A 26,994-nucleotide genomic window follows, 5' to 3' on the forward strand; every position below is an offset into this window, starting at 1 on the left:
CCGGAAAACTGGCACACCCAGGATTAAACAGGTGTCGCTTGGGCAAGGAAGTCCAAGATTGAAAAGGCAAGGGCGAGTTGAACAGAATTCTCAGCTGAAACGTCCGCGGAAAGATAGTACTGGTAGTAGCAGTAATTGTAGCAGTGATAAGGAAAATTCTTGTACCCCTAAATCTAAGAAATTGTTCACTTCGCCATCGCGCCAAAGTCAAGATAGTTGCACAACTAAACTGGAGAAAAACGTAACTACATGTCAGTCTGGTGACAAAAAACATCTGCGTGATCGTAAACGACAGATTTCTGGTCCTCAGTCTCTTAAATCTGGCAAGAGGCGACAAGTTTCCAAGTCTCCATCCGATATCAAAAGACAGCATGTCAGTCCCAAAACTGATATCAGTTCAAGTTCTCAGTCTGGCTGTAAAACTGCCAAAAGAAACAATTCCAGGCCTCAATCTGATACCAGAAGACAACATTGTATTCTTTCTGATACCGAAACCCAAACTTCTAGGACTCATTCTGATAGCCAACTGACTCAATCTGAGAGTAAAGTGACTCAATCTGAGAGCAAAGTGACTCAATCTGAGAGTAAAGTGACTCAATTTGAAAGCAAAGTGACTCTGTCTGAGAGCACAGTGGCTCAATCTGAAAGCAAAGTGACTCATTCTGAGAACACATTGAAACAATGTGAGAACAAAGAGACTCAATCCGATAATTTTGCAGAACAGAATTCAAGGACACAATCAGATAGACCAACTTCCATAACTCAATCTTTGATAGAGGACTCTTGTGACAATTGTCAAACATTGGATGTCATTTCCGATAATGGACAAGTGTCACCCATTACTATCAAAAAGTCAACTGGAGCAACTCTAAACTCATTAGGTCAGCAAAGATCTAAATTAAGATCTAAATCACTGAAGTGCTACACATCAAAGCACCAATGCCAAAGCAATGAAACATTATTTAAACCCAAGTGCACACTGCTGGCAGCGAAGCGTGTCATTCAAGAGCCTTTATTGAATACACATACATATGAGGGGGCACAAGAAAATCAGGTCAGCGTTTCCATTCAAGAAATAATTGATAATAGTCCTTCACAAAGCAGTATTGAGTCGTCTATATGTAGATTTGGTGATGACGGTATTATAGCAGAAACTTTGAGTTCACCTGTGAAGGTGTCCCAAGAAGTCGATAATAAGGACATTGGAGTTTCACCCCCACCCCTTGAAGAACGGAACTCGGAATTAAGCGTGTCTGAGGGGGGTTTCGAGAAAACTAATGATCAGGAATTAAGTCGAGTGAACAATTCAAAGGGGCATGTGCACCAGCAGGAGTTCAACTTCCAAAGACAATTGGCGTGGGTTGTAACCGGTAAGCCTATAGAGGAAACCTCAAAGGCCTATGATTCCGACCGGAAAGGAATATACAAGAGGACTTACAGTAGGGCTAATTCATGCCCAAGCCTGAAGGGATCTAAACCAGAGTGTACATTATGTATGTGTAATGCTCATTATAGAGATGGCTATTCTTTAAGTAATATAAGGCTTGACCATAGCGTGAATAAGCCAGGTATTGGTGAACCTATTGGCTTGACAGATCAAGGGACTAGTTGGGGTTTGCTTGGGCAAAATGGTGGATCTACTGGTCGGTCAGTGAAGGGAGTGTCCGAGGAAGGCCTACGGGATTCTACTCAGGATACTAACTCTGTTCTTACCAAGGAGGGTTCTAAAACATGTGAAGGTGATGAAATAAGAACTTCTGAGGTTAACCAAAGTATTGGACAAGGTGACTCACATTCAAAAACTTCTAAAAGTTGTGCAATTTATAATCAGGTAGGAAATGCCACTGATTTGATCTCCAGGAGTGTTGAGGATTACTCGAGTAAATTATCTTGTGATCAAAATTGGAATATCTCTGGTTGCGATTGGAAACAATTTGAGTCAGAAGGACTTGATTATGCTGAGGAATCAAGCAGTGGGAGCTGTTGGTTGAGTTATCACCCCGAGGACGAGGAAGGGCCAGAATGGAAGGGATTATGTGATAAGTCTCGGGGAATTCTTGGCAATTCAGAAAACAATGAAATTGGCAAGGTCCACATTGATGCCACTGGTGCAGTTTTGGGTCAAGGGGATACAACTGAGGTAAAATCGGAGGTTGGAGTTATGGCAAGTTTGAGGCGGTTCCTAAGCCCAAAAAAGAGCTCCAAGGAGCCCAAGGAACCGAAAGAAAAAAGCTTACAAAAGTCAAGTAAGTCGCTACTTCGGGTTAATTCTGGTCCGAAGTCGGCGGGTTCCTCTTCAAATCCTGTCCTTCTTGGGATCAGTAAGAGGGAAAATGGGTCGGATGTACCAAGCCCAAGTTCACATGGAGGTGTTGCGGTTAGTTATGGGAAGTCCCCAGACATTAAATCACCAGGAGTTGGGGTTAATCCTAGTGGGTCGTCTCTGGTCAATGGTAAAACTAGGCAGCAGTCTACTGGGGGGGCAGTCAAAGTGGGATCGAAATCATCGCCGACAAAATCGACTGCTGATAAGAAACCGGGGCCGTTTTCACCATTCTCCAGGGGTGATACAACTCGGCGGAGCGCACGGGAACAGACTGCTGCTGAGAAAGCCTCGGAAGCACAAGGATTCAAGCGGAATGATCCGACGCGTCGGAGCTTGCCTGTCAGGTCATTGTCGATGTCAGCTGTTACGAAGCCTTCGAGTACCGTCAAGCTGCACTCAAAGGACGTTGTTAGCGTTAGTGATAAAGAGAACAAGGCCATTGGGGAAACTAAGATGGGGTCCAGTGTGCCGGACTTGAAAAAGAATGAGGATGATGATCAGATATGGGTAAAACGCGAATCACAGTTATTTGACAATGTCGAAAATGAATCTCAGGAAGGTAATAAAGCAAAACGTGAGATTCACGTCAGTTCTAAAACAGCTCAAAATGTGCGGGAAGGAAAATCCTCTGAACCGAAATTGGCAGGACCGTGGAAACTTTCAGGACCAAGTGAAGCCTCAGGAACTGTTCAAGTGAAACATCATGTGGCTGCCTCGGCTGACAATTTAGCAGCGCCACCAAAGGCTCAACGACGCATCGGCAGGGTTCAGTCTCATTATCATGTTCGTGGCAATAAATCGCAGTCGGAATCAGATGCGAATATCTGGCGCACTACCTCGCACCAAGAAGTCTCTACCTCGCCCCATGCACTTGACAAAAGGAGTAGTTTTGACTCGAGTGTGTCAGTTTTTAGTGAACCAGATAATGAGAGACCCCACAGCATTGATCTGGACTCTGAACTCAGCGACGCATCAGAGATTCTTAGTAGTCGGTGTTCCTTGAACTCTGAGGTAGGCATACCCCATCCTAATCCAAAGCCCCCTGGAGAAAAAACAAGAAGCACATCGTCAAGTAATTTGTCAAGGTCTGTTTCGTCTACAGACAGACCTCAACGTCACAGTTATTCAAATGAGCCAGATGCAAGTAATTTGTCAAGGTCTGTTTCGTCTACGGACAGACCTCAACGTCACAGTTATTCAAATGAGCCAGATGCAAGTAATTTGTCTAGGTCTGTTTCGTCTACAGACAGACCTCAACGTCACAGTTATTCAAATGAGCCAGATGCAAGTAATTTGTCAAGGTCTGTTTCGTCTACAGACAGACCTCAACGTCACAGTTATTCAAATGAGCCAGATGCAAGTAATTTGTCTAGGTCTGTTTCGTCTACGGACAGACCTCAACGTCACAGTTATTCAAATGAGCCAGATGCAAAATTCAGGCCAAGCGTTTTTGATCGGTTGAGCATGCCTCGAAAAAATAAAATGCTGGTTGCGTCATCCGCACCACGATTACACGAGACAGGTGTCAGCAGGAGTAAATCATTAGCTGGAAGCCGCGGAAAGTTAGCTGGTAGTCAGGGAAAGTTAGCTGGTAGTCAGGGAAAGTTAGCTGGTAGTCAAGGAAAATTAGCAAAGTCGGACTCTGCGACTAAAGTTTCTGCAGGCACTCATCGTGCGTTGTCGGCTGCAAAAGATTCTGGGAAAAGTTCCGGGAGTGATGGTGAAAAACCGTCACTTAGTCGCAGCTCCTCTTCTTCATCAATTCCTTCCCAGGCTTCTAAGGAACAAAACACAACCTCCACTAGACTTTCTAAATCTAATTCAACATCAAAGTTATCGAATTCGGCGTCAAAGTTATCCAGTTCTCCTCTAAAGCCGAGTGCAAGAGGTGGACGTCCGTTCAGCCCGGAGCCTAAGAAACCAGCTGGGCATCGTCCGTTTAGCCCTGATTCAGACCGACAGAAGACCAGGGCACGCCCTTTCAGTCCAGAACCAAAAGAACAGAAAAAATCAACCAGTCGTCCTTTTAGCCCTGGGGCTAGGCCTCTCAGTCCTGAGCCAAAGAAAGAACGAGGGAGAGCTTTTAGTCCGGAACCGAAGAAAGAGATAGGTTTTGGTAGAGCATTCAGTCCAGAGCCTGGGAAGACCCCAGCACGTGCATTCAGCCCGGAACCAAAAAAGCCAACACGCAGTAGGCCATTTAGTCCAGAACCTAAGACAACGAGAGCCCTTAGTCCAGAACCTGCAAAACCTAAAGTTTATCGGAGCGCTTCATCTGTGCAGACATCTGCTAGGGAAAAGGTCAAAAGGGGCAAAGATGAGGAGAATTCGGGGCCTGGGTCTCAAGGGTTGCAAAGGAGTGCATCGTCTGCGTCTGCCCGGCAACCGTTCGTTGGTAATACTGTCCAGAAAAGCACTTCCCATCACTCACTCCGGGATGCCTTCCAGGAGAAAAAGAATGAGACGCCCCCGAGTCAGCGAGAAGTTCCTTCGAAGAAGGCGTCTGCAAAGCAAAAATTGGCTCAGGAACTTTTAGAGTCTCATGATGGTCAAGCTTCTGAGTCGGATTCTGAGATCATGCAGTACACAATGGGAGTACAACCAAAGCTGCATCAGGTTGAACAGAAAGTGCAACCTTCTTTGGATAGATCACGCCCAGTCCAAAGATCAGCCAGTGACTCTGCCTTGCTTTTGCCAAAGGCGCCCCCGAGTAAATCAATCGGTGCGGAGTCTGTTCCTTTTGTTCCTGGTGCTCACAACACACCAATTATTGGTGGACATTTGAACCGGAATCGCGGGCACCACGGCATACCGCAGGATGTGGATAAACTGCATTCTCAGATTATGGAGGTTAGGCGTCACTTGCAGATACAGCAGGCGAGACGGATGACAGATCGGATGATACGAGGCCGGGTTGTGAACAGCATTCCTGAAGATATACGCGAATCAGAATGTGAGGAATCTGAAGCAGCGGCCATGTTTGAATCATCGTCTGCTGCTGTAAATTTAGTGAAAAATCTTGGGGCTAGTGAGAAGGGTGAAATCGATGAAAGTTTCAGAAGAAATTCTGATAACGTTAGTGATAATCTTGAAAATGTTCGCAGGATTAAAGACAATGGACAAAGTCCATCAATTAGGCCTATATCTGCTCCAGATGTGTCAATGAGTGTTAAAGATGATGTGGTTGATACTGCTGAGAGGGGTCCTCCGGAGGAAGCAAATACTGAGCCAGAAAGGAAGGGGTCAAGGGATGCAGATGCCAGCTCAAGTGCGTCTGCTTCTGCTTCAGATGATGGTGGCTCCATCAGGAAGGATAGCCTTGAAACTGAAAAAAACTCAAAAGTTTTGCCGAAAGAAAACACTGAAGTGGATAAGTATGTTGGGAGCAATTGGATTCTAATGAGCAAGAAATCTACTGAAGAAAACGACGACCCTAACTCAAGTGCTGGGGTGCGCAAAAATAGTCTTGAGGAAGTAAAACCAGATCCATTGGTCATCTCATTGGGTGCTCTGCGCAGGAATAGTTTAGAAGAGAAAAAACAAGCAAAGTCGAGGTTTCCTTTGCAGAAAAGAATGCCAACTTTTTCGAAAGAGAATTCAGAAATTCAGGAGACCAAAAATAGCGCCAAAATAGGTGATACCGAACCAACGGAAGATCATTTGCGGAAGGTTGGTTTGGTATCTACGAGTGATTCTGACCGTAGTCATGGTGTTCGCTTGCGCAGGAAAAGTTCTGAGTGGAGCCAGGATAAGTTGTCAGAAAATTCCGACCTCAGGACTTCTTCTCAGAGAAACGCTGACAAACCAAGTATGGAGGTATCTATAGAGGACTTTGTTTCAAATTCAGGAAACACAGGTGGAAATTTTCAGCGACAGGGTGCTGAATTTTTTAGGAATAGGATGCGTAAAAATAGCATAGAAAGTGTAAAGGATGACGTTTCAGTTAAAACTGCTGATGTAGATGCTGACACAGCCCCTGCGGCTAAGACTAGTTATGTAAAAATGCGCCATAGTACGCCGAGAAAAACAACGTGGTCTGCCATAAATAAAAGGCTGTCGGATCCAAATTCAGATTACCAAAACAGACACTCAGATCCGAATTTGGGGAGTAAAACATGGCTAGAGTCGCCACCAACTTCTGATCCGGCAGCTCCACTCCCCGAACCGGAGGAGGCCAAGCACCAAAGGATAAGTCTAATAGACTCCTTCTACTTGGAGAGACGCTTGGTCAGTCCCCATACGACTTCATTACAAAAACTTTTCGGCAGTTCCTCTCAGATAGATAGCGGAAGCGGTAGTGAGACAAACTTATCTGTATTGAGTACTGGGTTGAACCCACGGACAAATGCTTTGAAAAGAGATGCTGACAGTCTGTCCCCTGATACGATGTCAGTTGCCTCAACTGGTAGTAGCCGTGTTTGTAGTCCGGTATCGGATAAATCTGGTCAGATGTCCACCAGTTCTAAAGAATCGACTAAAAGCAGCTCATCAGGTGGTAAACGGGAACCTTTGTCGCACCATGGGGATTTTGTTGCCGAAGTTTATCCAGCTAGCCCACTGGTGTCGCCAGTGAAACCGAATACTTCCGCAATGTCTGGTCATGCAGCCCTATCACCAGAGAAAACGCAAGGTCCACCGCCAGTTCCTGCCCATCTGAATTTGACGTTTCCCGCAAGCCGGAATACTTCTCTTGGTGAATCTGGATCACCGTTGAAACCACCGCCAGTTCCACTCCACAGTTCCCTGGAAACGTCCCCAGCGCTTCCAGCTCATCGGAACGCCCAGGAGACACCCCCAAGGAAGCTGACAGTCACGAAATCGCCTAAGAAACAAGCGCCACCTGTTCCAAGCCACAGAAACAATCCAACTGAAATATCGCCGAGTAATCCAACCTATCAGAAACAGGCCGCTCCACCTATCCCAAGCCACCAGAATCGCTCTAACGAAGAATACCCACCATTCAGGAAGAGGGATGTGGCACCAATAGTACCACCTCACATCTCGGCACAGCTTGCAAATAGTCGAGATTTAGACATTGGGACATACGACCGTGCTCTACCCCCACCTCCTCTGCCGCCTCACAGAAGTTCATCTCTTGACCAATCAAATGAGCCTGTCGTATCGCCGCCGAAGGCTGTACCTCATTATGACGAGCCACCACCCTTGCAGGCACAGAGGAAGATCTTCTTTGGTGGAGGAAGGAAAACTCAGCAGGTAGGACAATATTTTCAATTTTGATGGTTTTTGGTGGGATTTGTTGTCTTGAGAGTGTGATGCCAAGACGTCTCGAGTTCATATCTAACATAGCTTAAATTCCATTGGAATAGTATTGAAAACTTGCCTAAAGGCTTTTATTTCATGTGTTTCCTACGGCTAGCGTGTTCGTTTTCAATATCATTTCGAGTTATGAACATCAATTTCAATTTCCCAGTATGTGAGTTTTCATTGTATGATCGAAGATCTGTATATAGTCGTAAAATGAGTTATTTTGCCCTTGAGATTTATTCTAATATTGTGCCCGAAAGAGATCATACTTGAAATTTAGATCACACTATGTATGGGTCATTGATTTTAACACTTTATACGATTATTCTGAGATATCTTTTTAAAATTTCTAATTCCTTCACAATTATTTGTGCACTGTTTTATTCTTATAATTCCAAAAGATTACCTCAAGGGATCAAGATTTAGCTCTTATTTGGCAAGGGACCTTATAGCAAGAGTTAAATCCAAAATACCACCTGACTTAGGAAATAGATAACTTTCCTTTCAAACCATTCAAAGTTGATTTACTTTAGTTCGCAAATCTAGATTTTTTAACAGTTCTAGTTTTACCATGACCATCCTACAGGCAACACTCCCAAGTATTACCCTGAAGGTTTGTCTCAATGTGAGTTGGTCGGTACCTTCACTACTATATCTTAACAAAAGTAGGTCTACGTGCACTGACTTTTTAGGCAAATTCAGCTTGAACAGTTTTTCTTAAGAGTGGGCACTAGGACTTGCAATGACCGCTGAGGCTTGTGTGAATTTAAATGCAGGTTTAAATTGGTGACGATGTAAAGAAAGTAAATAGTCCCTGAAGACATGATTGTTACATCGATCAGCCCAATGGTTTGCTGGGCTATGGATTGAGGATCTTTGCACAGTGGTGGTTATGTCAACAAATTTGTAGGCTTTCAAAAGTCAACTTGGTAGGCTTCCAGGTGTGCATGGAGTTTCTCTTAGTACCTTCAGTGAGTAGATGGTCTTTTATAGCTGAAACCTGACCAAAAAATGGCAAATGGTTCCACACCATATTAAAGCAGCTGTGTGAAACACCTCTGGACAGTCCACTTATCAATGGTTGTTGATAGTGATGGAAAACGTGAAGTATTTGAGCAAACTCAAAAAGAGCTAAGTTTAGATTTAGTGTTTGGATAAGATTTTGTTGATCGTCTATGAAAGTGATTGCGTGCTTTTCAGTTCACTAAAAAGCTCGTAGTTGTACATGTATATATGTACACGGCAGAGATAGTCTATACATGGTAGGCCTTTAAACTACCAACTAGAATAATACAAATTAGATTTGATTAGAATCGTACAACTTGCAGTCTTTCATCAAAGAGTTTCATACTTTCAACTTATTTTTTCAATCCAATATGAATTTAGTTTCATAATACATTTGAAGAGTAGTTGACGTGTGAGGGTAGATTGACGTTTTATTCAAATTTGGCTGCTTGATCAGGTCTAACCTAAATCTTATTCAGAAGTTGTATACGTCTTTGTCCCTTGATCTTTATCTAGCTTATTTGGATTGACAAGTTGTTTGTGAGATTGTTTGTGAAATAATTCTAAAGTTTTGAAATAATTCCAAGGTTCTTTTTAAATTTGACCGTTGACCACGGTTGTTTGAACAAGTTGTCGACACAACTTGAAATACATGGAGAAAAATACTGAAGTTGTTAAAGTTTGAAGTCCATTGAAATCAAAAGCTGATATTTAAATGCAATTTGATATATCATTTTGAACATCAATATGATATCAAATTGCATGGCGAAATTTTGTAATCTTTGTCTGAAGAAAAAGACGGGGGGGGGGGGGGGGGGGGGGGGGGTATAGCTGGCACTACTAGAATGTTTGATAGGCTTTTTTATACATTTTTGACATGGCAAAAAATAACTCTGATGGTTGTTGCATGAAAATCACAGCCTTTGTATGTCTTTGTCTCCCTTAAAAATGTTTTTGACAGGTTTATATAGCAGGGTGTTATTGCTGGATGAATAGGCCTGGACTCAAGCACAGTATAAAACATTAAAGTGATGCATTAGAAACATATAGAACTTGTACTAATTCCTGAAGATTTCTAAAACGGGCTCAATGATTTCGATGGACACTCATTGTGCAAAGATCTTAGGCCAACAATTAGGCCTGTATTAGCATGTAGCGGGACCGTAGGGAGCCCCGTAATTGCGACTATGGTGAATGCATTTTAAGACCCATGTGTTAGAGAAAATTAGTTAAATTATAGTCATGTAGGCCTTTATTGACAAATTGGAATGGGACAACAATTTTTTTCAGAAATTTTCATATTTTGCAAAAATGAAGAGCGATAATTTTGCAGTTTGCAGTAATATTTCTCCTATAGGTTTTTGTGGTCAGTGCGTCCAGATATGAGAGGTGACGTGTGGTGTGACATGACCTCAGGCCCAAGTGTGATCAACCCCAAACATTGCCGCTATCAACTTATCATTAAAAACATCAAACATTGGCCGGGAAATCATAATGCCCTTGGTGAACCCATGGCTATTGATGTTGGAGGCCGACAAAGATAACATTTTCGGCATCAAAGGTCTTGTAATTTAGTCAAGGCTCTTGACGAAATGACATTCCAAATGTGAAGCATTTTGCCAACAGAATAAGTGACTTAATTGAACTTTAGCAAAGTTTTGAGACGTTCTGTTGTGATGACGAGTTTATGACGAAGCATTTGCTGACAACCACTTCATACGTCCTGTCCCGTTGGGGGGGGGGGGGAGATAGTGTTCATCCTGTTATACCTTGCCGTCAATGAATGCCAGATTTTTCAATGAATTTCTGCCCCTAATATCACAGTTTTCATGTAAAGCAGTTCAACTCTACAAGTTCCATGGTATTGTGACAGTCGTGACATGGAGATGTCCTCATAACTTATCTCAAATTATCCTATAACTCTATTTGTTTGCTTGGGTGAATGGAATCTCATATGCTGGTTTTACAAGGTCTCAACAAAAGTCTCAACGACGCATGATCTGAACTGTCCAAAAAGTGTCGAAAAGTGAAGTCAGTGTTTAGCAAAAGCAAAATAGAAAGTGGTTAAAATGGGCGCGTCAGTGGTCAGTGGTGGTGCCAAGAATTGATGAAGACTGGTCTTATATTCTTCGTAGTGGCCTTTCAGTGTGGTTTGGTATGAAGATAAGTTCCATCACCTAGTTTGGAATCAATAAAACCCAGGTTTATCTGATTAGGAGTGTCGGTTTTGACTGTTCCACTTGAGGTATATAGAAGTTTCATTTTGAAGTTAACCGAGATATCCTGTGCATTGAGTACATGAAATGCTGCTGATAATGAGATTGATTTTGGCATTTTAGTCATAACCAAGTAGTGGCAAATGATGTCATTCGTATCACAGGAAAGATCAGTTGAAAAATTCATTTTGTGTTGGTTAGTATTTACAAATGCGATGTAATAATCCAATTATTTCTTCTTGTTGACTGCACGGAGATTGTCCTATGTGTTATCCAATCAATTGATCTTCATGTTTTGTTGGTGTGTGGAGTGTGAGCTATGTTTGTGGCAGTTTTAGTACATTGTACAAGTTACACATTGATGGGCTGGAGTTCTCTTGAATATTATAGAATGTACTGAAGGAGACTGATAAAGTTTTTGCCGTTTTTCCACATTCGGACATCCAAGATGACACCCACAGAGGTATGTGCAAGACTGTTCTTCCTTGTTTTTCCAGCCCTTGTTTCAATTTGTTGGCTCTTTTTCTGTCGGCTTAGACTTCCCCCTGACGTAGGGTTATCCAGTGATTCCTTGTTAGAACATCAGCCTTGGGATCGGGCACCATTGGCGGTAGGAAAAGGGGGGTGCGGCAAAGCAAGGGATGACTTTGTTGTATCATGGGAGGAGCAAGGCTCGAGGGGGTGGGCAAGGGGGACATCTGGCAAAGAACTGATCGAAACTTGCATTTCTGAACCAGTTGGTGGGGGGGGGGGGGACAACTATGAAACTGTGAGCTTGTCTCTGCTTAGTAGGTTTGACCAATTTGTTTGACTCCATGTGAGGGAAGATAGTCCTGTGCATTATTCAAATTCTGCCAAGTAGGCCCTGCAGTTTCCTGGTTACGGTAAGCATCCGTTTAATTCACCTAAACCTGGGTAAGATCTCAAGTGTCCAATATGAACGCATATCGGTGCACTTGTAGGAAGGCATTTACATTTGTACACTTTGACAGAAAATCTATACAAATCTATGGATTTTTCATGTAGTTCTCTGCCGGAATCAAATAGGCCTGCTTAAATCTTTTTATCCCAGTGTAGAAATCATCCACCAAAAAATCGATCCCCAACTGTGCCTGTTTCTCAAGTTGAGAAGTTCAGGTGCTCTGCTTTGAAACTTGTGAAACTTTTTGTGATAATTCTAAGTGATTGCTAGCTTAGAGAAGAGTTTTTCCCATTTCTACCTGTGTTTTATCTGAAAACTTTGGCTCTAACGCCTCAAGTAAGAAGTTGTCGGAGGTAGGTTATGATAGTGTTTCTGGTTTGTTTTGGTTTTCCTCGGCACAGTTGAACAAGTGTCAGGGTGGCTCTATGAGCCTGGGAAAGGGGGGTCCTCTCAAAGACAGAGGCTTTACGGAGGGGTCTCAGTGATGTTAGAGGTCGGTTTTCTTGGTGACTGGGATAGGGGGAAATGGAGCCTCAGTGACTTCAGCTGTTGGCGGTTGTATCACTCAGTGAGTTGGGGATGTGGGAAACGGTGTCTCAGTGATTTGGGTTGGGGGTGTTGGAAAGGAAGTCTCATGGGGGAGCCTCGGTGACTTCAACAGAATGTTTCACAGCAAAGGCAAGACTGCATTCAGAAAGATTTGCTGGTTCTAGGGACTAATTGATATGTGTTCTTAATAAGCCATAACTCCACAGGCACTGTTTACTTTCCTGGACAATTACAAACAATCAACAAAGGTATTTATAGGTGACACATGCTTCACCTCCCACCCACAATAAGATTCCATTCCATGCTGAATTGGCTGCTTTGTTCACAAACATCCTATAAGAATCTCTTTGTGGTGTTGGCCATCTTGAGTTGGCATGGACTGGAGGGTAATGTAGTGAACTCAGGTTGAAACCAAGTGTGTGTATTTCCACAATGGTGTACATGTGTCTACATGTGTTACCCGCCAGCTTACCATGGAATGAGTATAGTTGGAGACACTATTTCTACTGGTCCTCCTCCAGTCCTCCCTGTGGCCATTCTCAGAAAAACTCAGGAAACAAACAGGATGATGGGATACCTCAACAAATTCCACCGTCATTTGAACGTGATTTCTCCTTCATATCATGTAGAAATCTGTAGATAAATGTATTGATAATGCCAATAAAGTTATGGCGAGATCAGCTTCAGGTTGTGATCATAACCTCTTCATTGTAACCTCTTGTCATTCATTGTCACATCTTTCAGTCCATTTTGTGGTCAGGATGTTTTGTGGGCATAGAAATGTTTGAAAGTCGCCGCGATGCCGCAAGTCTTTTGTGAACAAAGTTCTTTTTAGATTTCACTGCAAATTGTTTGAAGGTGGATCAAGGACACACAATAGTTTTATATTTCATTTTATTGGTCACTTTATTCTTGGAAAGGATCAGATTTTGTGGCTGGTCTTTTTACGAAGTTGGAAAAGCACAGTTCCAGTTGATGCTTTAGGCTTCTCGTTGGACTTGAGTCTACCCTCGGAGTTTTCGTCAACCTTTTGATTTGTTCTGCTGATCTTGTGAATGTTAGAACCAGGATGATACTACTTCTTCCTCATGAGGTATTGAACATTCCCATTGTTGCATTAGAGGCATTGGCAACTACCCAACAAGTTCATAAGCTCTCAAGGGTTGAATACGCAACCTTAGAATTTCAGCCAGAGACTTGTATCAATTCTGTCATCCATTTAAAAACTTGCACTTGCTTTTCAGCAAAAAATTTATTGTGAAGTGGTCCTTTGAATTTAGGTCAATTTTCAAAGTTTTTCCTTTTCGAAGTTCCCAACATGGTATACTCATACTCATTATATTGTTACAGGCATATGGGGGAGAGAGCAGCGAAGAAGAAGAGGGTAATGATACAATCAGCTCCCTGGCGGCCATGGACTGGCAGACGGCAGTCACACACCTGCAGCGCAACCGCAGCAAGAGCCTCCCAGCAGACGTTCTCCAAGACCAAGCAGAAAAGCTGCAGCAGACGTTACAAAAAGAGAAAATGCGACTGGAAGTGCCAGAGGATCGTCTGGAAACATTCGAAGCCATGAGAAACGATATTTCTCCTCAGAGGCCGAAGATTGGTCGGCGTTGGTCCGTGCAGAATTCGAGCATGCAGGATTTGTTGTATGGGCCTGATCGGGATAAGAGTCGGGACGCGCTGGATTCTGTAGAGGTGTCGCCACCTAGGCAAGAAGGGAGGAAGCATTCTGCATCCACGCAAGACTTGCACAGTTTAGATGCACAGTCGTTGCATAGACAATACGCTGCGGTGGCGTTAAGTCCGTTGCAGAATCAACAGGATATGTCTGTTTCGACACCGAGCGTGCATCAGCTCAGCGGGGTCCGTCCAAAGCAATCGCCACAATCTGTGTTCGAGGAATCATTCACAAAACTGGAAACAACAAACCCGGAGGATCAGAATACAATGGCGACGCCTAAAAGCCGCAGTGGCAGTATAAAGTCTGCTTTCTCAACGGGTTTTCTGAATACACTTCATAGAAGTGGAAGTTCTGCGAAAAGCAGTTCAAAACATGGCAGCTCAAAAAAAATGGATAAGTCGACGTCCGAGTCTATCAAAAGTGTGGAATCATCTGGGCGTAAACTTCCTGGTTTCTTGAATAAGATTTTGAGTCGGAAACGAAGCAGTAAGAAAGACAAGGTGGATAAATATGGCTATAAACGGAAGGATAGTTCTGATCTCGATCCTGATGCTGACGCTGAGGACGAACCGGATGACGAGAATGAGATCACAATAGTATCTCCGGTGAGAGAGGAATTGGTCATTGAGAGGAAACAGGAAAGTGAAGATGACGACACTGAAATCTTAGCGCAGGAACTTGAAACTGATTCTCCCAATGACACTTTACGCGAAGACAGAACGATAACTGAGTCGAGTCCGCAGATGGCTAATCGTGGCTCTTTCATCAAGGAGGAGAATGGTTTGTTGTTTTTCAGTTTCATGAACCCGGCACGAGTTAGTCCCGTCAGCACGGTCAGTTCTGAACTACAGGTGGAAACATCCAAATCTGATAAGACGCACGATACGACGTCGGATAGCTATGATAGCGGTAGTGAGGCCTCCGTGGCAGACTCGTTGGGGAATCGATTCCAACGGGTTGGATTAGGTGCACACGAACCAATCAAATTACTGAAGGAGATCGGCGAGAGTAAGGAGAGTTTAAGTTCCGCTGCGACGGCAAGTGGTAGCGATTCTGAAAATCCGTTTAAAACTCGTGTGAAGTTGTCGCGGACTGAATCATTCCGGATGCCCCGCCGGCCAAAACCGGAGCCGGATGAAAAGTTTGTGCGCGGTGGCGTCTATCGTGGCAGCATGCCAGTTGTCCGACGCACTCCACCGGGTTCGAAAATTTCTCCTAAAAAGGATGTATCGATATCTAGTGTTTCTCAGGATGAAAAACGTACAGGGATCATTCCACGGGCATTGGACCTAAACTTTATAAGGAGTACTCTTGCACAACGAACTACAGAAAACTCAAGCATTCCTGGATCTGACAATTTAGATTCTGGAGCGAAACAACAGTTGTCGTCGAAATCGTTTAAGTTATCGAAACAAGCGCCGTCTGAGCGGAAATTGAAGAGAGCGAACACGTTTACGCCGGAGGAGGTTGCCAAGGTGGCGCATCATATCCAGGGGATGGCGAAGTACAGTCATCATGGTGCTCAAAAGTATGGCGGCCAGGATGCGGAAAGATATGACAGGGATGTCCAAAAGCAGAAGGTAAGAGTCTTAAATTAAACATTTCTTCTTGAGGCTGAGTGAAAAATTGGCTATCCTTTTACGAAAATGGGCTTCTTTTCGAATGTTTAAATGGAAAGATTAGGGAGCCTTCAATTGGCAAAATGAGTGGAAAAGATTGGAGATTTGAAGGATTGAAGGATTGGTTAATTGTCCCGTGCGCCAACTCTCTATTATATCAGTCAAAAACACCATATAGAACTGAAAGGGTTAATTTCCCAATGTTTTTGATTGTCCTGATTCTCAGTCATAATATCACTGTTGGGGTGAACCATATTGAATTGAGGTCTCTTTCAAATTCAATCAGAATGAATAGCGGAGGGGGACTAAAAATAGCTTCATTCACTTTGAGTGGTGTATTTGGGTTCCTTTCATCCCAGGCCAACTTTGCCTTCAATTCTTATACAGTCATGTACAGTTTTGTGGGCATGATGTACATAAAATCTTGTCGAATCTTATTTGGAATGGACAGTTCAGGTATGCAATCCCTGCACGTCTCCGCACAGTATCCAATCTACCTGCTACTTCTGGGATGGAAGATAGCGCTCAACACATGCGGAAGACGCTCTCAAAAGAAATGCCCGTTTTTTTCCCGATATTCCTTTCATAAAGATTACAGGAGATAATATTCTATGGTTTGGATATCTCTTTGAAACATGTTTTGCGGCGTGGAGTGTTGATTGTTTGTTTGGGCGGCTGCTTCTATTGAAGAGCAACAGGTTGGTATCAAAATCATAACAAAGCAGAGAGGAGGAATGGTCTTTTTCAGGGATCATAGACCAAAAAATGGCCTGGATTTTCCCATCCTGACTCATGCCTTTGTGTCACCACTGTCTGAATAACCTTAGGGGTCGAGACGGGATTAGGGAGAGCAGAAAGTGCTTCGAGATTTGTTGAAATAGCCTGTCGGGATTTGGGACAATATGGGATGGGGCCTTTTTTACAACAGGTTGTTGGGATAGGTACCCATTTCCCCTCAACAGCAGAGCATCGTCGGGAAGATTTGGTGGGTGGATTCTGACTGTGATACTTTTGGTTATCATACCTGCTTAAGATTATTTAGTGGAGGGGAGATTTGAAAAAATTGTCTCTGATGTCTTCCTTTTCTGTGTGAAATGGTCAGATGGAGAGTCATATTACTTCTGAAGTTTATTGTTCAGTCAATCTTAGTTGATTCAATTGGATATAGCTTATCTTGTTTTGAGGAATTAACACCGTACACAGGAAGGCATGTTACCTGTCATCAGCGCTGTATTGCGCTTCCGCTGTTCAAATCAGATGAAAGAAGTAAAATTCCAAACAATTGAATCCGAGGAATTCTTATCAAGGCTGAGATTGATGATGATGGATCTCACTTTCTCATTCTTGCCTGATGAACGAGACATCAAGTGGATGATTAGAACAGTTCTCGTGTTTACCAAGTCTGGTTGGGATCAAACTTACTGGTATTAGATTGATGGTGGAGAGATATATCTCATCAGTGATTGGTTTGGTGGCCTTGAAAAGTCGGCTCTAAAAACGCCCACTTAGATGTTGCACCAACCACTTATTCCAATCCCTCTGTTGGTCACAGCTCCACCTTGCATTGTGTTTTGTGAGACAACCAAAACCTCCAATTCCCTATCAATTTTTAGCTAAGGGATATTGCCACATCAAAAATATGATCATTACTTAGGTGTTCAACTCGAGCAGTCTTAGAAATCTTTTAAAAACTTTAGCCCAATAAACTAGAAAAACAGCCCTTTCAAATTCTTGGGAAGTCCACTTTCCAATTCCATCAGTGGTATAAATGGACACCAATTATTGGTCTAATGTTAGTGACGATCTTTCGAAGATTGTCATCAAAATTAGCCACAAGTTTCTTGATTTCCAAGTGTCATTTGTAAAAGCATCTCTAACCAGATATCTGGACAATCGGCAATCTTATTATAGCTCTCCTAAGATGAGATAAGATCTGATGAAGGGGAGATGATCAGATTTCTGGCTATTGAAGAGGTGACTGGGGCAGCCAGATTACGGTCCAGGACCTGCTACTGTAGCTGCTTCACAGAGTCAAGGATTCTCCATCCCGGGGCTAGCTATCTGAAACTGTTACATCAATCATCTCTGTTTAGAATATGAGTTTCTCTATCACCTTTTCAATCTGCTTTAACTGAAGCCCTCTATTAGAGGACAACTTCACCAACTTCACCAGTGCTAGAGAATCAAAGTATTTATGTATTTTTGCTGTTTTAGGCTTCGACGATCAAATACAGATCTGCCAGCGTGAGGGGTACAAGCGATCTAGAGTTGCCTCGGCCCAAGTCGGATTTCCTGCCTGGGCAGAGGACGGGGGAGAAGAACAGTATGAGACACATCCAGAGGCAAAGACCAAAGTCAGATCTAGGTAGGAAAAAATGCCCAACACCAAAGACAGCTCAAAATTTGATCCATATCATGATTAAAAAAATATTCGGGTCAAAACGAGTTTTGCAACGGTAGATCTTGGTAATAAAGAGATTTCGAACCAGGCAAACAGTGCCGAAAGTCTTGTTAAATGATTGAAAAAAACATTGCTTTCAATGTTTTTCCATGTTTAAAGATATACATCAGCCAGGTTGAAAAAACCCTTCATGATATTATTATGTATAAATGTCACAGGGCATGCTTTTCAACTGCATTGAAATTGGAATTTCTGAATTCAAAAATAATTCAAAAAGCTATCGGACACATAGCTGAGGGACACATAGGTTCTTTTGCAGAGAAAAAATATAGATATATCAAGTTGTCCCCAATATTTGACTGACAGCATTGTAATTCAAGCAGTTATGTATTCAATAACAAAAGCCCTTTGAAATATGGCTAGGCCTTTTGTCACATTTCATGAATAGTTGGACATATTTTTTGTTCGTGAATTTAGGATAGGCACAGATCACGGTGCATTCTCGTTCACTTTTCGGTGTTGCGGATTAGGGGTTAAAAACATCCCAGCTGTGTGATAGCTAGGAATTCTTTGTGAACCTTGTTATAAGCAGATGGTCCAAAATACTGTGTGATCTGAGCTACTGCTGACAGTACTGTTCAGCTTTACAATACCTTGTGTACAGTTTGACTTGTCAATATCATATGGATAGTCTCTCTAGTGAAAATCACACTGAATCTTTCATTGACTTATGTGAAAATCGCTGAATCAATTTCTCCAAGCTGTAGCCTGCAACTGTTTTGTCAAGTTCTTGATTTCATGGATTCATGGATTCAAGTACAAACTGCGAAATATCCCAAAACTTGATAACTCAGTTTGAAGGAACTTTTCAATGCGAAACCGTGTACTTCACTGATTTGAATGCCACTTCCAGGGGGTGCCAAGGTGATTGGACTGGCTATGAACAAGCAGGAATGGCGGACCCAGCTCATGACTCAGCGGTCATTCAATCGACAGTTCTCAGACCTCGGTGCAGATGATGAAAGTTCGATGGCGCGTGGAAAAATCCGAAGGGTGAGTTGTGTATACTTTTGACATGGTCTTAAGCAGTTCTTTTCATTGGGGACAAGGTTGAAAAAAGAATCCCTGCGAATATTTGATGTTTCCAGTATGCTGCATGCTACAGTGGTTTGGCACCAATTATCTCATTGGCGCCACACATCAAAGGTGGCAGACAGAGTCGCAAGCTGTTTTTTTCACTTGGTCAGTGTTTGCCCGCCCTTCCATAGGACACACAGACACCAGCTATCTCTTTGTAAGTCTCATTTAGAAGATATGCAATTGAAGTTGTGTGACTTGCTCAAGGTCACAAACAGCTGATATTGATTGTATGCTGTTTATTTTCAGATGTCCATGCCTCATCCTATCAAAATCCGAAAGGCGAGAAGCAAGCTGCCGTCCCTGACGAGGCAGAAGAGCGTGACGTTGAAACGCTCGCATAGCGCCCCGGATAATCTCAACATCATGAGGAGGGCGCGGTCCACAACGTCTTTAGGTAAGCTGAGGTAGAAAGGTTATTGATAAAAAGAATACATCATTTTTGAAACACACCAACTCTACTCTATTTCACCAAAAAACGGCTGTCTGATTTTTGGTGATTTTGCACAGAATATGAAATATTTGAACAAAATAGTGTATTTCTTCTGCATGTTCTAAGTTAAGGCACTCTTTATTCCACTAAAAACCATGCGCCAAATGTGTTCTTTCTTTTTTAGCCGATTCCGTTGGTAACTCTGACGATGCTTATGAGACCATGTCACTTGCCAGCAGGCGCTCTTCACAGTCGACCATCTCTCCCATTGATGATGTAAGTAGCGTAGAACCTCATCAGTAAAGGGGACTATGGGCAGGAGCTGATGGGTCCATTTGGTTGCCTCCAGGTGACTCATAGCCTGACGGATACAAGTATTCCTTGTGCAAGTGTCAATAGTGTTGATGTACTGTGAGATAGTGGAGACACCTATTTGTGCCTTCCTGTAACTTAATATGGCCCATCTGGATCCTGCTAATAGCCTCCCTTCAACCACTTCACCAGGACGTCCAGCCTTCAATACTCGCCAGCTAACTGGTGTTCTCAGAGCAGACGCCAAGTCTGCAAAAAATAACACTTCTTATGTCAAGAACAAGTCCTGATTGGAAATAAAGCATGTTGAAATAAATCAACATGAAACTGTCATAAATAAACGCTACTGCATTGATTGGGAATGATTATGGGTAATAATTGGAAGTGATTAGCGATCACAAGGTGAGGTCACGTGCCATATGTTTTGATTGACCCCGGGTGTCTGGCAGGGCCAGGAAAAACTTGTTTGCCTCCAACCAGGAGGTCACAATCAGCAAGCTAAAGACTCATTTATTGTTGTTTACTGCCTGTTTAAGACGTCAACAGGTCTGGCCTTTGTGGGGGGGGGGTATTGAAAAACCAAATGTTGTTATCGCCATCATTGTTGGCAATGTGGCTGTTCCAAATGTCCCGCCATTTCGCGATGTGCGATTTTCTGGCTTTCTAGTTGCAATTGTTAAAAGTATTGGTAAATGCCATTGCGATCACCTCATGTTATGATTTCGATTGAATGAGTGAAAGTTAATTCAACAGCTTGACCTGACACTAATCTGTTACAACAACAATCAACCCTGTTATTTTATCACACCAGTTTCTAGTCCTTGTCCCCAGTCCCCCTACTTGTGGTGATAGGGCCTACCAGATGGCCTCCACAGTTTCCTAAAGTGGTCAATCGCCCTTGTGTTTAGAGTGGGCCATACAATGATCTCTAAGATCACTAGTCAGTTTGTTATAAGCTTATGTGTGTAGTGTGGTCATCCCAAGACAATTGTTAATTAATTAATTAGCGCTACCCTATTGACTACTTTAGGGCTTGTGTAATCAAGCATGTAGTGTCATCAACAAGATGTGAGGGGTGAAGCTTGGAGTGGGGCAATAAATAAAACTATTAATTCTGATGCTGGTTCATAACTTCTGATGTCTGACTGTCATTAGTAGCGAATCGGTTTGTCTTAGTTATTCAAGGCGAGTGACATTGGTAACATCGGATTCATTTCTCAAGGACGATTAACATCCTAACATTCAAAATACTTAAAGCAAATTACGTTTTCATCGTGATATTCGTGATTCTGGACGTGACGTTTGAGCAACAAGCTCAGAAATCTGTCGTTAGTTTCGAAAAAGTGTGAACTGTTCAATTGTCATTTGTGGATTATATATTCATTTCAACTTTGGTGAAATAGTAGTGCAGGTGAGTTGTGTTTTGAATTTTGATAAAACCTTCTGATAATAGGGGATGTTTTGGGCATGTGAAGTTGCTTCAACAGGGTGGTAGACTTTCTTGAAAAATACAATAGCAGGCTTATTTTGATAGGACATGTAAATGGATGTGAGATATGCTTTATTTGGGGATCAATTTGTGTGTTTGAAGTTTTCGTGGTGCTTGTGGAGGTGTCAAATATGTTCAAATAGTTGACTAGATATTTATCCATCCTTCCTCGACAGGGTGTTTCCACCTATGCATTTTGCAGAGGTCGGTGGTCAGGCATATACCGTGGGTGCCACAAAATGACGTAAAACGAAAGACAAATGGGTCCATGAGTGTAGGCCTGATATTTCTAAATATATCGCAGAGACGTATGGAGTGATTTGACATCATTGTCTCTATCTATTCCCATCCCACTAGTGTGGCCAAATATAACAGCTTTCATTAAGGCATCATAAAATGTCTAAAACTGTCATTCAATTATCTGAAATCTAAAAATATCCAAGGCTTGCATACTTATTGATTCTACATTGTTGTCTTTGTCTGTCTTCGTCCCACAAATGTTTCTGAAAATGATGAATTTGTCAGTATGTCGTCATGATATTACCCAAATTATGGTACAATTATCTCAAATATTCAGCTGATTTCCGGGTCCATATAATTTGGCTGAAAGCTACGACCCCTGTTTCAATATACAAGATCAAATTTAATCACACATTGTGGACAATTGCTGTATAAACATCCTATATCTTGATGTATTAGAACCATGAAGCTATAGAACCAACAACTTACTTCTAGCCAATCATGTATAAAGAAGCATCATACATTACAATCATGCAGCTATTGAATATCAGTATGCACACGCATGTATAAACATCCTGGTCCAAGTTAGCCTGAAAAATATACTAATAATATATCAAGTCTATGAATGTGTTCCTGAACGGATGATTGGTTATGATTATACCTCAAAGGAATAATGAACCACAGGCCTGTTTTCTATTGGTCTACTTCTGACATTCGAGCTACTGTATTGTGAGTGTGACGTTGGTGTAATTTGGACCATTTCGATGAACCAATCAACCATATTAGGTCTAGCAGTATGTTCATTACAGTTATATTTAGCCAGCTGTAGCTTTAAGGATAAGTTGTCAAAATCGCCAGGAATCAGGCAGTGATTTGACTGAGGGATTTACTGGAGTTGTAATTGTTTATAAACAGGGATTATTTCTGAAGTAGTTGACCAGTTCTTTTATTGGAATCATTTCTTTGTGAAGTAACTGGAGCTTTGGATTAGTTGGACTGGCTTTGGACTGTGACACTCTGCCTGCTGAAGTCAGGTCACAGTTTTATGTGATGTCTTTGGCCGTGCCGCACGCCACGATGAGGGGGTACAGTGGATATAGTACTTTACCTGGGACTCAGAAATTATCCCCTCGGCCTGGTCGTAAGGCCTTTATGACCACTGTAAGTACAAAGTATTCCTGAAGTCTTCATTTTGAAGACATCACTTTCATGGAGGTATATTTCCGTTGCCAACTCTAGAATCTGGTTGTTGTTACACTTCACTCACAGAAACAACATTTTCTTTTCCAGATTTTAGAAGACGCTTGCACATTTGCTGAGGCATTATGGGACCATGTGACGCTTGACGTGGATGAGTTGGGATTCCGTGCCGGAGACGTGATTGAAGTGACGGACATGATAGATAAGGATTGGTGGTGGGGACGCATCGAGGATTCCGAGGGGTGGTTCCCGTCAACGTTTGTGAGAGTAAGTAATTACAATATGTGACTCGCTCTACCAAAACTAGGCGCTTGTCGCATCTGAACTCGACAGGTTGGTACGGACTTGTTGTTCATTTCCCTATTGTAGACCTTTTGTGAAATCTATTACAAACTGATTTGGTCACATTTCACAAAAGGTCTACAATAGGGAAATGATCAACAAGTCCGTATCAACCTGTCAAGTTCAGATGCGACAAGCGCCTAGTTTTGATAGAGCGGGTCACATATTTCTGAGATGGGGAAAGCAGGTCCTTTGGTATGGAATTCGTCAAATGAAACTCAATGTATCACTTGTAATTGATAGTAAATGAGCCTTAGGTACGGAGAATCTCAGTTTTTAGTCTCATTCAAAGGATCGTCAAGCCAGGAAGGGAATATTTGTTCCTTGAGACCCCCTCCCCTCAAGACCTCCAAACATCTTAATCTGATGCCCACTCTCAAAGTGTCACATAAGTATGAAAATAGAACCACAGCAGGTATGGTTCACAAAAGGTTTAGAAATCACTGTCCCAGTTAATACACTCTGTGACAAACCTGTTCTGTTGAGCTTTTTTGTTCAGGTGTATAAATAACAGAAAGGAAATGGTCTCCATGTGCATTCATGGAACTCTATTCAGGCCAGGATGTATTTTTTAGACATTGGTTGTCTAGTTTATAGTATGGTACTGATATTCTGCCAGTATTTTTGGGTTGCAGACGCACCTATAAAGAGCTGACCCAAATCTTGAGAAAATGTGTTTGTACAATTAATTTGCACTGGGGGTTGGGCAAGATATACAAAGTGATATCTTTCATCTCGGGTGCATTTTTTCCTTAACAGTGTACATGCACCCAAAGGGCACTCTCCCATGGGGGGAGGCCTTCCATCCTTTGCCTGTCGCCTCTGAGATCCCGGGTTTGATTCCAGTTGGATCCTGGTATACCCATGGGATAGACTCTCTTCAACTGGAAAGCTTTCCTCCAGGCTCTCCAGTGTGCTTCTATTTCACATTACAAATTGTGCAATATTGTCTACAGAACGACTTATGTCCTAGTTGATGCTCAGCTCTTGTCCTTGAATTCATTACATTATGTCTAGTCTAATGTTCAGTACCCTCTTCAGGGTGTATAGGAAATTGTTGATAACTCAAAACACTTTTCCTAATAAATTTCTTTCCTCTTCAGTTACGTGTCAACCAGACAGACACAGCAGACGACATTGCACTCAAGATGCGTGATGGCTCCATTGATACGTCCATCGCCATGCAGCGAGTAACGTCCGGCTTCATCAGCAAAGATCAGGCAAGGACGAACGTCATCAATGAGATTATCACAGTGGAGAGGATTTATGTGCGCCATCTTTTGGATGTGATTGAAGTGAGTAGTCTTCTTCTGCGAATGTGCATGTGAGCATGTTTTGGGCAGTTGGGCACCCATTTTGATGATTGGCCTTAGAACCTCTTCTCAGCCATAGAGATCATCACAAGCTACTCTTCAGCTTTCTCACTTTCCTGTTCTGGCATCCAGGCATCAAAAACAAGGAATCCGAGCCAAAGGATTTACATAGGACAGTCCTAAATCTTTCTGTCTGAATGTACTGTATCCTTGTATCGCTTCAGCTATCCTATATCATAACTGGTGTCCTCATCTGACTTTCTTTCTCGGTGTTTTCAGGGCTACGTCAAGCATGCCAGGAAGCGCCCAGAGATGTTTTCGAAGGACAGAGTTGCGACAATCTTCGGCAACTTGGAAGAAGTTTACACATTTGGGTCGAAATTTCTTCAGAGTTTAGAATCGCATATCTGCGAGGAGGCACCATTCTTGAGCGAGATTGGACAATGTTTTCTTGATTTTGTAAGTTTAAACTAAAACTGTATAAGCAAGCCAGTTGTGGGTTTTGGTCATGGTAAATGATGTTTTGACATTTTGGCTTGAAATCTGTGAAACATGTGCGGTCAGATGAAAAAAGTTAAAAAAATTTCGATCAAAAGAGCTTTTCTATGACTGGCCAATTTAAATTGTGCTTGCTACTCATCAGACTCTAAGGTTTAACTTTAGACGTACTTAACTTTTGAAAGTCTATATTGATATATTCTCTTTTATTTCATGCAGAAACAAGGATTTGAAATTTATTCCGAGTACTGCAACAATCATCCGTACGGTCTGTGTGAGCTTCAGATGCTGAGATGTGACCCAAAATACACGCAATTCTTCGAGGCTTGTCGGTTACTACAAGAAATGAACGATATACCCCTCGAAGGTTTCCTTCTGACTCCCGTCCAAAAAGTCTGCAAATACCCCCTCCAGTTAGCCGAACTCTTAAAACACACCCGTCCAGAGCATCCCGATTATAAGAAGGTTAACGAGGCATTGGAAGCCATGAAGGGCATCGCGAGTCTGATCAATGAGAGGAAACGCCGCATGGAGAGCATGGAGAAGATCGCGTTCTGGCAGACGACCGTGGAAGGATGGCAGGTCAGTTTGCTGTTCTTCTTTAAGCTAAAGGATTTTAGTCTTTTTGCCACTTTGATCCAAAGCTGGGGATTAGATTGGTTGATGCCACAGTTGAGTCCACATATATGGGCCTGGACAAAGCATCTCTTTTGTGGATCTAACATGACATATGTAACTGATGTTGTTTTCTTCTCTCTCCAGGACGCTGACCTACTCGATTTGAGTTCTGAGCTGATTCATACCGGAGAGCTACACAAGTACAGCCTCAACACGAACGGCTGGATGAAGGATCGCGTCTTCTTCCTTTTTGATCATCAACTAGTCTATTGTAAGAGGGTAAGTGTCACTTGTTTCCTGTCTGATGGTGTATATTACTGCTGTTTCTTGTTGGTTTTCATGAGACTGCGTATCCATAAGCTGTTGCCTTATGAACGCGTTGACTTGTTTTCATTGTCTCCATAGCATGTCCCGGTTTAACCAATGGGAATATCTAATAAGTTAACCAAAGGTTCATTTTGTGTGTGGCGTGTCAGATGCGAACAGGGGACAAGGGAAAAAGGAAAAACGCCATAAGCTGACACCAGATACCTGCAGAGTTTTCAATTCTAGTTATTCCTCTCCAGTGAGAGCAATTGAATAATGTTAAACCAAGTCTCTGGCACATGTGACTGAAAGTGCTGCCATCTGTGACAATATAGCTAATTAGTGAAAAGTGGTGAATTCCTCTTCTTTTGAAAGTCATAAGAAATGAACAATTTTATCGTTTCAATTTCAGGATTTATTAAAACGTGACGGTCTGACATATAAGGGTCGTATGGTGATGGACTGCAGTGACATATTGTCTATACCAGATGGACGAGGTTAGTATGTGTATTGATGCTAGCGAGGGTATAGTTTTTATAAGCAAAGCCTAAGACATAAAAACTTGCAGCAGTACTTTTGTTTTGTTTAAGAAGCGGTTCTCGGAAATCTAATCCACAACCTCAAAGGTTTGGCATATGAGGTGAGGACGCTGATGTCAACTTTAAACATCGGTCAGGCTTTTTTTCTGAATCATGGGTGCAAAGATTATAACTTGCCTTTTCAATTTCAGATACTCAGTTCAACTTGAATGTGAAGAATGCCTGGAAAGTCTTTGACCGGCGAAGAGACAAGTTGTTCTTGCTGTCCGCCAAAACGGCGGAAGACAAAACAAAATGGCTGAATGCATTTCGAAGAGAGCGTAAACGTGTCAAGGAGGACCGACACAGCGGTTTTGCATTTTCTGAACAGACCAAAAGAATTGCGCAACAATCAGTCAAGTATAGATTGCAGAGAACGTCAGGTAATTATGTTGTTGATGCTATAGGTTACATAGAAATTGTTACTCATAGGCCTACTCGATTGAATAATTGGCAATAACATGGTGTAAACAACTTAACAAGCAAAGTTGAGTACCACACTTTATAAAAGAGAATCAATCATTTAAAACTAAAATTG

The 26,994-nt window shown here is 42.4% G+C and overlaps 1 protein-coding gene across 1 annotated transcript in view; it reads left to right on the forward strand.

Annotated features, from left to right (window-relative positions):
• Nucleotides 1-755: 755 nt before the first annotated feature.
• LOC135495173 (uncharacterized) overlaps nt 756-26,994 on the forward strand; it is a 28,452-nt gene continuing 2,213 nt past the window's right edge. The window contains exons 1-13 of the mRNA XM_064783647.1: nt 756-7,540; nt 13,634-15,550; nt 17,804-17,954; nt 18,904-19,043; nt 19,377-19,524; nt 19,745-19,836; nt 22,892-23,068; nt 24,247-24,438; nt 24,736-24,915; nt 25,174-25,536; nt 25,717-25,851; nt 26,291-26,375; nt 26,609-26,839. Coding sequence (XP_064639717.1) covers nt 1,496-7,540; nt 13,634-15,550; nt 17,804-17,954; nt 18,904-19,043; nt 19,377-19,524; nt 19,745-19,836; nt 22,892-23,068; nt 24,247-24,438; nt 24,736-24,915; nt 25,174-25,536; nt 25,717-25,851; nt 26,291-26,375; nt 26,609-26,839 — 9,856 coding nt within the window. The 5' untranslated portion in view covers nt 756-1,495. The remainder of the gene's footprint in view (nt 7,541-13,633; nt 15,551-17,803; nt 17,955-18,903; nt 19,044-19,376; nt 19,525-19,744; nt 19,837-22,891; nt 23,069-24,246; nt 24,439-24,735; nt 24,916-25,173; nt 25,537-25,716; nt 25,852-26,290; nt 26,376-26,608; nt 26,840-26,994) is intronic.

The sequence above is a fragment of the Lineus longissimus genome, chromosome 10 (assembly GCF_910592395.1).
Source record: "Lineus longissimus chromosome 10, tnLinLong1.2, whole genome shotgun sequence".
Lineage (NCBI taxonomy): Eukaryota > Metazoa > Nemertea > Pilidiophora > Heteronemertea > Lineidae > Lineus > Lineus longissimus.